At 38.1% G+C, this 14173-nt stretch overlaps 1 protein-coding gene across 1 annotated transcript in view; it reads right to left on the reverse strand.

Annotated features, from left to right (window-relative positions):
- Positions 1-14173, reverse strand: part of DMD (dystrophin) — a 1614661-nt gene that overhangs the window by 1353846 nt on the left and 246642 nt on the right. The window contains exon 13 of the mRNA XM_042974140.1: positions 10976-11151. Within this exon, the coding sequence (XP_042830074.1) occupies positions 10976-11151 (176 nt within the window). The remainder of the gene's footprint in view (positions 1-10975; positions 11152-14173) is intronic.

A 14173-nucleotide genomic window follows, 5' to 3' on the forward strand; every position in this document is an offset into this window, starting at 1 on the left:
TTAGTCTGGCATCGAGTACCTTTTTTACAAGCGAACTCAACCTACCTTTTCAACCTCATCTCCTATTTCCCTCTTTCCAATACCTCATACTTCTGCTTTAGGAAAAAGAAACACAACCCTGTGTAAACGCCAATTGTACACAGGTTTGTAGGACAGCTTGCATTTGAATTATCCTTTCCCACCTCACCTTGATGCCAACACGCCCCTGTCTTTCAAATGTCCACTCAGATGCTAATTTCTCTGAGCTTTCCATGTTCAACTCCCAGCAGGAAGTAAACTTTTCTTCCTTCAAACTTTTCTAGCACCGTACTGGTACTTCCTCGTGACATAGTTTATACTAGATTGTAAACATAGTGAGAGAAGGACTAAGTATAGTTCCCAGGTATAGCAACTGGAGTGCCTTACAAATCATAGCAATTGATGAGATATTAGTTGAAAGAATATGAAAATTAGCAAGAATGCTAACTTTGCTGTCACTATATTCCTGAAACACAGTGGACTCATACTGACTATAGGAGTGTTCAAAGCACCCCTCCACACATTGGATGGTGCCTTGGACCCTATGGGAGGTAATTTAAACTTTAAATACTCTCAGTGTGAAAGCTCGCTGAGTTTAAAGGACTTCAACATGCTTTTATGTTGTGGGTCTTTAAAGTTTAAATAACTTCCAGTCAAGGTTCAGAAACTATCTAGTGCAATGCAGAAAGCCATTTAAATCTGACGTGTACTTACTGCCCCACTGCCGTTTCCTTGGCATCATGAGTTGTTTCAATCCAAGTACTTCTTTTAGTGAGCATTTCTATCAACTTTGGTTAAAACACAAAGTAAAACTCACTGCTCTACAAAGCCAAGGCCTTAGCACAGGCAGACATAATAAAACGCCAGTCAATGAGTGGCCTAAACAACAGCAATTTATTTTCTTAGAGTTCTGGAAGCCGGAAGTTCAAGATCAAACTGCTGGCATGGCCACTTTTCTGGGTTGTAGACAGTCATCTTGTCACAGCGTCATCACACAGCAGGGAAGAAGAGAGCAAGCTCTCTGCTGCCTCTTCTTAGAAGGGTGCTAATCTCATCATGAGGGCCCCACCCTCATGACCTCATCTAAACTTGATCACCTCCCAAACACCTCATTTCCAAATTCTACCAAATTGGAGTTAGCCCTTCAGCACATGAAATGTTGGGGCGGGGGGACACAATTCAGTCCGTAGGAGCTAGGTATAATTTTATCTGTGTGCGATGGCGTGATTATATTGATTTATAGAGATCCAACCTCCTGACCAGGGAAGACAGAAGAATAAGAATATTCTCAGAAGATGTCAGAACAAAAATATTCTCTACTCTAACACAAATGTAGTAATGGGAGGATAACTATTCTAAATTAGTAATTGGGAATTCAGCCTTCTCCTGGGAAAAAGATGTATTATTTTTTACCTCAACAGTCAACAAGACAGGCACACATAATCAAATCTTACCAGTGTGAAGGCAAATGGGAAAATTCATATAAATTCCATTTTAGAGACAAAGAAATAGATACTGAGTGAGGTTCAGTGACTTTCTTTAGTCACATAGTTTCTGAGTGGAAGATCCAAGGTCAGAACCAACCTGTGCAGTCATAGGCCCATTTACTCTCAGATCCGCTCACCACATTTCTTTTGCCCTCTCTGTATCTGAGGGACCTACATTTCCCCCCATTGCTTGTCCTCTGGCTTCCAGTTAGGTTTGTTCAATTGAAGGCACTGGCAGAATACATAAAGAGGGAAGAAAGATGTCAAGGTGTTTTGGCTTTGCATTCTACTGTTGGTGGTATTTCTACAGCAGCTACATCTCCGTTGTGGCTTTAGTTTCCTTTAGATGGCTCCTCCCTCCTTTGATCCAAACTCTTGCCTGGCTGTCCTGAGAGTGTTAGCCCCTGTTGGAAGGCTCCAGCTTTGGGGCTTTGGTAACCTCCTGTCCCTGCGTTGTTCCTCAAACTCCAGACACGCTAGTGTTTTGGGTTGCTTCCCTATCCCAGTTGCTTCCCAGTTTTCTACCACCTGCTTGGCCAATTCCCTGTATTAGGTTTCCTTTCTCTGAAACACCTAGAATTGTTTCTCTTTTCCTGATAGGACTCTGACAAAATATCCACTTAATATCCCATCAATATTTAGTGAATACCCGTGATGTGCTAACTTCTGGGTTATAGCTGTAAGTCTGGAGTTGAAAAGAAAAGGTTCATGCCCTCAAGGAGTTCACTGGAGATACAGATATGCAAAACCAAAATCATCACAATAGAATTCTGCAAGTGCTTTAATGGAAGTGTTAGTAAGGCTGAGAAATGCCTGGGAGAAAATCTACCTAGCTCGTAGCTCGTTGGGGAAGCAAGGAATGTGAGAGGTGGAAAAGGCAAAGTAAAGAAAAGACAATCTTAGGTAGAGAGAGATAACAGTAGGTGCAAAGAAAGAGAAACCTGAAGCAACAGAGAGCATTTTGGAGATCAGAGAGTGGTTGATTAAAGCTGAGGAGAGGGCAGTGTCACTGGAAAAGCAGTTTGTGGCCAATCTGTGAACTATTTGTTAGTAGTCTGTGGCAAGAAAAAGTCACCAGAGTATCAATCAACCAAGGCACAAAGCATACTATTCCCATCTGATTTCTTTTTAATTGCACAACTTTCTTGACAAAGGAAGCAGCGCATTGATTTATATTCTAGCCCAAGCTCCTTATCTCATGGTGCCCTGGTAATAAACAGCTTGCAGACTATTTTGAGGAGCAGTGGCATATAAAGAAATGGGCAGGAGAAAAGGGAGTGAAGCTGGAGAGGTAGGCAGCTAAAGATCAGAAAGGAAGTTTTGTGCTATGCATTTCAAGGACTATGGGCAGAGAGCAATGATCTAATTAGAGGTGCATTTTAAGATGGCCCTCAGGAGGCTGTGAAGTATATGAAGAAGAAGAGTGAATGTAGAGGCAGAGGGATCAGTTACAAATTTCATGCAGAAAATGATCAGAGACTAAATTAGGATGAAGCCTGTATATGAAGGACAGGCTAAATTAAAGAGAATCTAATGGGCACACTTGGAGGGTTTTATTGAGGGGGCAGGTTTTAGGACCACTGGAAATGGTTGCACAGGTTGTTCACGGCATAACGCCACAAGGTGCTGCTCTCAGAATCGATGATGTGAATGGTGCTCTCTAATGTTGTGCAGTGTATACTGTGGAACTACATCTGAAACTTCTGTAAGAACTCCGGGTGCAAATGTCCAATAAACATTTGGATCACATAGATAGGAACATCAAGAGGAGGGAGGTCAAGCTGGAGATATTAATTCAGAAATCATCCGCTATAGATGGCCAATAGACAGAAGACTATAAATGAGACTGCCTTGGGAAAGAACACGTTGTGAGAAGGAAATGAAACCAAAATTTGAGTCTTGTGGAGACTATTAAAGAGATAAGACGAGGAGACTGAGAAGCCACAGTAAGAAAGCAGAGAGGAAAAAAGAAACAGGAGGGAACAATGACCCCGAAGCCAAAGGAGTGGAAAATTTCAAGAAGGGACTAATCATCATCGCTGTCAAGCACAGCACGAAGGTCAAGAAGACAAGAACTGAAGAGTGACCTTTGGAGTCAGCAATTAAGGAGCTCTCTGGTGACCTTGTTGAGGTCAGTTTCAGTGCTCGGTGTAGGAAAGGGTGAAGGAAAGAAACACAAGTAAGGAAAAAAGAGGTAGTTCAGATCCTCTGATTGAAAACCAACTTCTCCTGGCACTCAGCTATGCTTCTTCTTTCAGATGAATAAATAATAAATATGACTACCATTTCCTTCACTCAGGGAACAAATAAAACAGCATGTCATGGCTCTGGGAATATGGCCTCGCCTTTCTCTCTGTTGGCATCCCTGTATGACTTGCATTCTGGAAGAGCACATTTTCATACACCTGCTGTAGTCAGATATCCAGAACTATGTAGACTATTTTATAGGACCAGTTCCACTATAGTGCATTTCAGTTCTTAACATGTATTGGGCATGTACCATATAGAAGACCCCACACCAGGTAAGGAGTGAGGTATGGACCCTGGCCTAGTGAAGCTTTAGGTCGAGTGGATCAAACAGGTATGTGAATAGATCATTTCAACATAAAGCAATAGGGGTGCCACAAGACGGATCAGGAGCATCACTTAGCCTAACTGGGAATTAATGGTTCCTATCAGTGAGACTGGTTTGGGAAAAAGAATCAAGAGTCAGGTTGCAGCTGCGATGATGCTCAAGGGCACTGATTTCCAAAATGTGGGTCTTGAACCAGAAGCATCAGCATAACCTGGGAACCTGTTGGCAATGAAGTTTCTCAGGGTGCCAGGGTGGCTGAGTCAGTTAAGTGTCCAACTCTTGATTTCTGCTCAGGTGATGATCTCATGGTTTGTGAGGTCAAGCCCCGCGTCAGGCTGTGCACTGACAGTGTGGAGCCCACTTGGGACTCTCCCTCTCTCTCTCTCTGCCCTCTCCTACTCATTCTCTCTCTCCCTCTCTCTGTCTTTCTGTCTCTCTCTCTCTCTCTCTCTCAAAATAAATAAATAAATAAACTTAAAAAAAAAAGAAATTAAGTTTCTCAGGCACCACTCAGGACCTAAAGTCACGGAAACTCTGATAGGAAGAAGCAATCTGTCTTTTCATAAGCCCTCCAGATAATTCTGATTTATGCTAATATATAAGAAGCACTGTTTGGGGGCAATGGTTCTCAAACCTTAAGGCTTACCAGAATGTCCTGGGAGCTTATGAAAGATTCCTAGGCCCACCTGCAGAGTGTGTGATTCAGCAAGTTTGGGGCAGCCCCCTCCAAATTCATATTTCTAATATGGTCCCAAGTGATGCTGCCGTTTAATACACTGCACAAACAATGTCACTGCTCTAGGTATTCTCTGGCCCTTTAGTTTGCCTCTAGAATTCACATTCCTATATTCTCCAAAACATATTTATTAAGTTATTCTTGAATTATATGACAAAATAATTTTAAGAATCTAAAGTAGGTGGTGATCTTTTGGAATATCTGAAGATGGAGTGTAAGGTTTCTATTCTTCACCAAAAATAGTTTCTAAACTGAAATCTGAGTCTATGACCAAGGCCATTTGACTCTAATACATAAAAAGAAGCAAGCCATTGCAACTCTAACACTGGAATAGAAATTAGGAGACTCAGCAGTAGTCCTTATTTTGCAACTGAAAGCAAGTTATTTAACCTTTCCGGATTTCAATTAACCTGTAACTGTAGACAACTCCAGAGTCTCATCTCCTTAGATAAAAGATGCAAAGTTTCATTTTTTTCTGGATCGTGCCTAGGGGTAAAAATGTTATCACTGAGACCAACACCCGGAGTATTTTAGGATCAAATTATCATATAGAAAATTAAAAAAAATAGCTTAGACATATTATCTAGTTAGAGTCTTGAAATAAACTAAATTGTTTTAGTTTATCACTTCCAGATTATAATTTGGGAAGCAAAGTTCAAATGAATATCCAACACAAAAATATTTTAGGCAATGATCTTATAAAACTGCAAAAAGGGTCTTATCTAACACTTATCTAACTTCCTTTCAATGCTGTGACATAAATTCATGTCAGGAAATGGACATAAAAAGAAAGAAAGCAAAACAAAACAAAAACAATTAAGCTGCAAAATAAAACTAACTAACTAACTAACTAACTAACTAACTAACTAACTAACTAACGCAGGCCTGTAACTGACCCGGGAATTTATTCTGCCATTTAGTAAGCATGCAAGGAACAGTCAGAGAAAGCAAACTGAAGACTCAAGTCTGCTCAGCCAGGAGAAGATAAAAAAGACTAGGTGAATTTCGGTATTTACAAATGTCTCTATACTCCTCTTCAGGTCAAAGGTACTCATTTACTAACACTATACTTGGGAAAATTATCTTCATTGCGATAGCATTTACCTAAAAAAAAAGATTCAATTTGCAGTTGGTTTCACCTGGTTGATGCAAAAATGTAAATGAAAGCTGTTATGAACGTCTTTTAAAAGAACTGCTACACGATTAGAAACTAATCTCCTCAATAAATTCCAATTAACTAGATAATAGATCTAGTTTTAACATAGTCTGAGTTCCATACTCTGATAATTACCTATATGTAAAATAATATCACTGAACCGCAGGGATAATTTACTGTTAAAAATAATTACCCTGTGACCCAACATCATTAACATTTTTGTATATCTTAGTGTGAGGAGGACAATTTATACAGTAAATACAACAACAGTAGAAACTGTGTAATTATTAAGGAATCAACTAAACACATCTTAGATGTTAAAAACAAAACAAAACAAAACAAAAAAAAACAAGTGTGGTACAAAGCCGAATCTTAAATCCTTTAACAGATGGGAGTAAATGACAATGTCCTAATGGGCAAAAATAGAATTATTAAAGTTTATTAGAATGTTCATTTGTTTATTAACAACCATTCCATGAAGAACCAGGCGAAATTCTTAAGTGCCAAGGAATATAAAATGTTAATCATCACAATTAGTTGAACTGTATTTATTCACTCTTTCAACAAATATTCGTTGACTATTGCATGCATGGTACTATATATATGGGATCTAAGTAAAATATAAAGGAGGATAATAATAGGACCCCTTTGTTGTAAGTGGTGATGAGAAAAATTGATGTGGGTAACAGTAAGACATCTACCAAAAGAAGGTAATGTAATTTACTGGCTGAAGTGGAAAGATGCTGGGGAAGCTAGAAATAAGAGTGGTGGGAAGATAATATTGAATAGCGTAAGAAGTGAGTTATGTTTTATTTTGGGGGTAACTGGAGTTACCACGATCTCAAGTCTGGAAGGTCAGCATAAAAGCCACATTTTAGATACATTAATTTGATGTGGATTAATCAGAAAGGGGGCAAGCATCACAGCACGGACATATATGGCTTAGGTTATGGAGTTGGCAGTTAGAATGATTGGGAAATAACTGAAATGCTCACTAGCCCAATAGTATAATGCAATAATAATAAATAAGGGACAAGACAGGAGAGCTGAGATTGACAGAAATGGAGAAGTCGGGTGGTAAATTTTGTTTTCAAGAGGAAGATGAGAAGGTAATCTGTTGTTATATTCTTTAAGTTTGAGATGATGTTTATTATGGGATTTTTTTTTTTTTACCAATAGCACATGATCACCGTTTTCACCCCCACCCCGACTGCCGCCTTCATCACCATCACCACCTCTCCCACCACTGTCTCCACCACCATCTCTCCCACCTCCATCACCTCCACCACATGCACCCCTAACCCTTCCATGTCCACCATATCCAAATGACAAGAACAACAGCTACTGCATTCGCTGAATTCTTACTACCTTACAGGCACTATATCAAATGTTTCCACTTCATCCTCAGTATTTTATAAAGTGATGAGAGTGAATTTGAGGCACAGGTATTAGGTAATTTGCCTGGAATCATAAGCTTATAGTTAAGACAGGCAGGTTTCAACCATGAGTAATTCTGGTTCCAAAGTCTGTGTTTTTCCCAATATTTGCCACTCCTTTGGACATACAGGCAAGAAATTTTAAGAAGTAAAATATTTGCACAATGTAAAAGTTGGTGTAGTTAAATAAACAGAGGCGACAATGGTTTGCATTTGATTAAAAAATATTGACACACTGACTAGATGCATAAGTAAAGTACATAGTTTTAAAGATATAAACATGAGAGGGCCTGGGTGCCTCAGTCGGTGAAGTGTCCGACTTCGGCTAAGGTCATGATCTCACAGCTCTGTGAGTTTGAGCCCCACATCAGGCTCTGTGCTGACGGCTCAGAGCTTGGAGCCTATTTCGGATTTCTGGGTGTGTGTGTCTCTCTCCCCCTCCCCCACTCATGTTGCATTGCCGGGTCTCTCAAAAATAAATAAACATTAAAAAATAAAAAAAATAAAATAAAGATATAAACATGAAATTTAGGGGAAGAGTCAGATATGGAGCTGTAAGTAAGATCTCAGGGTCATTCACTTAGTGCCAGACTTGAATCAACATAAAGAAGCAATTCAAATGAAATCAAAAAAGCAAAACACATGCATTTATGAGATACTACAATAGTAATTAGGCAAAGGTACAAACCAAGCCAGTGGTAGGTGCAGAACTAGTTGTGTGTCAGAGAAACTGAAAAAGGAGGTCATTTTTAAAAGATGAGCATTCAAAAGATTGTCAAGACTACCGTCTTGACAGTTAAGTGCTAGTGGTTCTCACATGGGACAAGAGACAGGCACGAGCTATCATGAAGCTTTCAGTCATGTTTGTATGATGCAACTTGAACCATTACACTCTCTTAAGCAGCTGTCATCCTGTAGACAATTATCAGTTATTGATTTTTTTATTTTTTTAAAGTTTTTTAAATGTTTATTTTTTGAGAGAGAGAGAGTGTGTGTGAGTGGGGGAGGGGCAGAGAGACAGGGAGACACAGGATCCGAAGCAGGTTCCAGGCTCTGAGCTGTCAGCACAGAGCCCTACACAGGGCTTGAACCCACAAGCTGTGAGATCATGACCTGAGCCGAAGTCAGACGCCTAACTGACTGAGCCACACAGGCACCCCAATCACTTATTAAATTTAACCGTCCTAAATGTTCACGTGTTTCTGCTCTTTGTTCAGTACAAATTTATTGATCTAGAATCTTATATAAAGCATCCATCTTATTGTACTGTCCATATCTGGACATATTTGACAGTGAAAGTTGGTCTTACATATAATTATGATATCACAAAACATATAATCTGGGATGGATTTAGGGAAACCAAGACGTAAGATCACGTTAATCATTTATCTACTGAAGAAACATTTTCCTACCCAGTCTAGCTTCTGTAGTACACTACCTCAGTTGAGATCCTGGCTCAGATAGATATTCTATAGCGGTGTATAATAGTAATATTAGCCATACTTATCTTGCAGGGTAACCGCAAAGAATAAACATGCTATGCAGATAAAGCATTTAATCTAGCACTGAGCACACAATAAAATCATCAGTAAGTGTTAGCTTTTATTTAAGTAGTATATTCTTTATGGTCCCAATTGGTCATCTCATTTCAGGCACTTACAAAAACTGCTGAGAGGATAAGATGCAAACAGAATTTAGGAGACAAAATATTTCACCACTAGCCACACTTTCCTGAAAACAAAAAGCAATCAGAACTTATTTTCTTTAACCAAATAACATTCACCAAACAGAAGCCAAGAATATACTTGGCAGGAGCCAAGAGAGAGACGGACATGAATCAACTTGTTCTGCTGATTTCTGTATTAGTAGAATGTTGAACACATTAGGAGGGTAAGACAACTAAGTTTCCACACTGCTCTGCTTAGAAAATTGGTGAAGAGCTGTTGAGTTGTCGCAAAGGATCCGTAAATCCATGTCTCCACTAAGCACTGTCTGGAGACACATGTTTCACATGATGTGAAATTAATATCCGTGCTATTAGGTTCATAAAATGCAGATTCATTAAAAGCTTTACAGATTTGTTTCTGCTATTATGTTTTTTTTTCCAATCAATGTTAAATTTTCAGCTACTATTAGGAGTAGATCCTTGAAAGCTGTTGCCCCAAATAGAATGCTAATGCTTAAACATTCAAAGAACCATTTAACTGGAATGAGGGTCAGCAAACTTCTTCTGTGAGAGGCCAGATAGTAAATATTTTAGGCTTTGTGGGCCATATAGTCTCGGTGGTAATCACCCAACCCTGCCCTTGTAATGTTAAAGCAACCACAGATGATGTATATATAAACGACTGTGGCTGTGTTTCAATAAAAACTTATTTATGGACACTGTCACCTGAATTTCATAGTATTTTCACATGTCACAAAATATCCTTCTTTTGATCATTTTCAACCATTTCAAAATATAAAAAGAATTCTTAGCTCATGAGCCATACAAAAACTGGAAGTAAGGTGGACCTAGTCAATTGGCTTTAGTTTGCTGACCATTGGATGAGAGGATTCACCCAGCCACGCAGATACAACCAGGGAGAAAAGCCTAGCAGTTCACTGCGGGAATTATGACAGCAGGTTACAAATCACGGATTAAAAGAGAAGTATTGAAAGTCCCAAATAATGTACTTGAGTAACTCCTCTAGGTGTTTTTTTTTCCTTTGTCTAGAACATCTGACATGCTATTTTTAGGTATGTGTTCTTCTTCTCATACTTCTATACCCTTGTATACATAAATTCTAATGTCAAGTGTTCCACGCATTCCTAAACATATGCTGCTAAGAAACATAAGGCAGATTTTAATGTTCTTTCTTAATCTTAGAATGATAATAATTGGAAAGAAAAAGAAACTGTACCCTTTTATGACTTTCATGGTAGTTCTGCATTTATGAAATTTTATTCTCATCATTTTAATATACCCAAGGATGTACATAATACCTAACTTATCTACAATGTCTAGTTGCAAATATCCACCAAAAGACAAGTTAAAAATTCTAACACCTTCAAGATAAGACTTTATAAATATCAAAGAACAGGAAATCTATTCTGTAATTACTCCTGATTTAGGATGTGCAGATTGAGACATTATGTTCTCATAAACTAGCAGAATGGATCTTGTCTATTATAGGTGTACTTCTTCTTCATGAAAATGTACTTTCCATTACTGGAAGAAAAGACACGTAATGCAAAAGTAGGCACTGAACAAACAGACTCTTCATAAGGGGGGAAAAAACTCAGGATAAAATGAGTCTGTGGCAGTTCATCACCTGTGGTTTCTTCTTTTAATCCAGGAAAACAATATTTCCATTAAGCATTAAACTTTTGTTAGGATGCCGATTCCTGGGGCAAATTTTAAAATTCACTTCACAATTTTTCTAACTTAACTGACATTACAGGCACCTGAGGCTTCTAGAAATATTGTTTAAATAAACGCACTACCATCCAACAGCTATAAATGAGTTTTCCTGCTTAACAATTACTTTTTGCTTCAGGATAAAGCCATGAGTAAGAGCCTCTCACCTTTTCCTAATTTCGGAATCCACAATAATCTGCCTCTTCTTTTGGGGAGGTGGTGGTGGCAGTTCCTCTTGGGCATGCTTTACCAGAATTTGCTCCCTCGTGGTCACCATAGTTACCGTTTCCATTACAGTTGTCTGTGTTAGTGATGGCTGAGTGGTGGGGACAGCCTGTGAAATCTAGGAGAAGTATTGAAACAGAGGTCACACATTGCCTCAAAGACTTCAGTAAAGACTGCACGGAGCGGCAAAGGAAAATAATGAGAAACTGTCCCTGCCTGTTGGTAAATTGACCTTCAGATCAAAATAGCACCATATTGAACCCAAATCAAATTGTTTTATCTGACTTAACTTATGTTGAGTTAAATCACAAAGGGAAGTAATCTCAAAACCAGAAGTAAACTTAGCGTCTCTTCAATTGAATGGCCAAGCTATGGGAAATAAAGGGGGGGCGGGCAAAGGAGAAAAATGTAGGGTTTCACTCTAACAGTTAATTAAACGTACTGTTTAAAGTGCTTACCACATTAATATAAATTTTATAAGGTAGACCAGCACCAACTTCATTGCCTTAGCATACCGCAGATGCTTATTAATGTGGTGAATGCATCTTCAGTTATCATATATACTAATTAGTTATTATCCACACCTTTTTAGACAAAATTATTTGCACTTGACAATAAATGACTTTTTAATCAAATAAGTGAAATACCCTTTAAGACTACAAAAAAAAAAAAAGGTTAACATAAAGTACCTACTAGTCCAAAAGCATATTTAAGCTAAAAAGCATACTACCCTTGTTAGTAACTTAAAATATTTGAGTTTCCACCGTTAGCATTAAAGATACTTCTTGGTTTAGAAGCACACTAACTTTGTGTTTAGACTTTTAAAAAACCATCTATTAAGTGGAGATCACCACTGTTTGGAATAATATGGTTTGTGATCCAACTGATGAGAAGCCATCACCTCAGTAAATGGGCAATACCAGATGAGCTGTGCAATGGGGAGACACTCTCCCTTCCTTCCCTAACCACCAACTCCCTCTCACACAGTCCTCCTGTGATTAGAACTGAATAGTTACCTCTTGAGATGTTAATCATTATTACTCTTCTAGTAATCTAAATCATTTGGAAGATCAATGTACAGGGAGACCAAAAGAGGCCTTCATTAGACCCATTTATAGGTACTTGACGTGCACAGAGCTAGGGATCTGACTGAGGTCAAATCAGTTTGACTAATTTTCCTGACCATGCCAAGAGGTATGGAAAGGGTCTGGGATAACCTCCCTACCTCACACATGACTGATTCCTTCAATGGGAGGAAATCAGGGAAGCCTCAGGATCTTCTTATTACAGGTTCCAAAGAGGCAATTGTCAGTGATGTAATGAAATCTTTTGTCACAATGTCTTGTGTAAAAATTGGTTTTGACAAATACATTTTAGAAATGCTGCCCTTACATATGTCAAGGACTTAGAGACTTCCATTTCAGTAGGCTAGTTTTTTTTTTTTTAAGGACATTAAGAAATACTGAGTTTACGCATGTGTCAAGCACTGGTTTTATCTTCTTTAAGATCTCCATGGATTCATGATTTAGAATCCACCATTGAGCCTCAAACAATACTTATACAGTCCGTTGACAAGTTACACCAAAATGGAGGCAGAAAGTAACACAGCTGTCAAGAAATGCTTAAAATATAACCTCAAACCTACCTGCACTCAACACAAAATGATCATTACATAATCAAATTAAGTTTACCTTTAATAAATAAAAAATGTAGGTTTTGAGGAGGATTCCAAGAGTATTTCATTATTTCAGAATAGTATTTTTTAACCACGAGCAAATTTTTTTGTATACAATGATGGCTTGAAGGGAATACTGTTCGGGGGAAATTTTAATTTTATGTTAGGTACCAGAATGCAGAAATTCTGAAAATGCAAACCTACTGTTTACAGTTGTATCTAATGTTGTGAAACATTTGTGCTGCTGAATATCTGGCTATGGAGTTAATTTCTATCAAGTTATAATATCTTCTCATTGATACTTATTAAACTGGATAGATGTACCCATGGAGGGGAGGTTAAAGAGAAATGGCAACAACACATACTATGAAAAGGCATTTAGGAATATGGCAAACCTTCTAAGAAAGAAAAAATAATCTATTTAATGAATTAATAGTGAGACACAAACCTGCAATTGTTCTACACTATAATCATTACTATAATTGGAAATATTCCTCCATTTCCTTCAGGATGAAAACAACAACAACAACAACAACAACAACAACAACAACAATGGTGCACTGACCCTGTAGCCATAGGATATTATTTATTATATATGACAAATTAATAATAACTTTCAAAACCTAGCCATATAATCAAATAAAAACCACAACGTCAACTACTACGTTTCCCCCATGACTTTTAGTTTATTGACTGTAAACACTTAATTATGTGTTAGAATCATTAGAAACACAGAGAGGAAGGGATTATGGAGGTGATTTAGTATAACCTTACACTTACTATAGGATTTACTATTCCCAGAAGGAGACAACTCCTTCCTGAATATGGTAGCAAATTTTCCCGTTAGCAAAGTTTTACACCTAATGGAAGCCTGCCTTATTATGACTTGGTTCATTTAAAGCTTGTTTTGAACCCTGAACCGACATAGAGGAAGCTGAGTATTGTTCCTATCTGATAGTCTTAAAGATGTGAAGACTGATAATCATGACTCTGATAAATCTTATTTCCAAGTTTTAAAATACCAGGTATGGGCTAGAGTGAGATTTAATCTGACTGGTGCTCCTAAACTTAGGTTTCTTAGCTTTGGACCTCCTATGTAATTAAGGCAAACTAAAATTATATGAGTTGCTCAGCAGCTGAATCACATTTTAATTAAATTCCAACATATAGTCTATATGTATCACTACGGAACATTCAGAAATGCATAAAATGGAATCTCGATTTTTAGTGATCTTACAGCATAGTAGTGAAGGTGACAAACACTCAAACAATTGTGAGACAAGTGTGTGCCACATGAAAAATACAAGTATGCAAACTAATTACATGCACTAAACATCCAGTAATCAAGGTAGTTTCTTCTTAAGTGTTCATAAGCAAATTTCCCTCAGCCAATAGCCTCATATTTAAATGTATTTGATGCTATAGGCTGCATGTAACACTTGTCCCTGTTCGTAGGATCAGCATA

The sequence above is a fragment of the Panthera tigris genome, chromosome X (genome assembly GCF_018350195.1).
Source record: "Panthera tigris isolate Pti1 chromosome X, P.tigris_Pti1_mat1.1, whole genome shotgun sequence".
Lineage (NCBI taxonomy): Eukaryota > Metazoa > Chordata > Mammalia > Carnivora > Felidae > Panthera > Panthera tigris.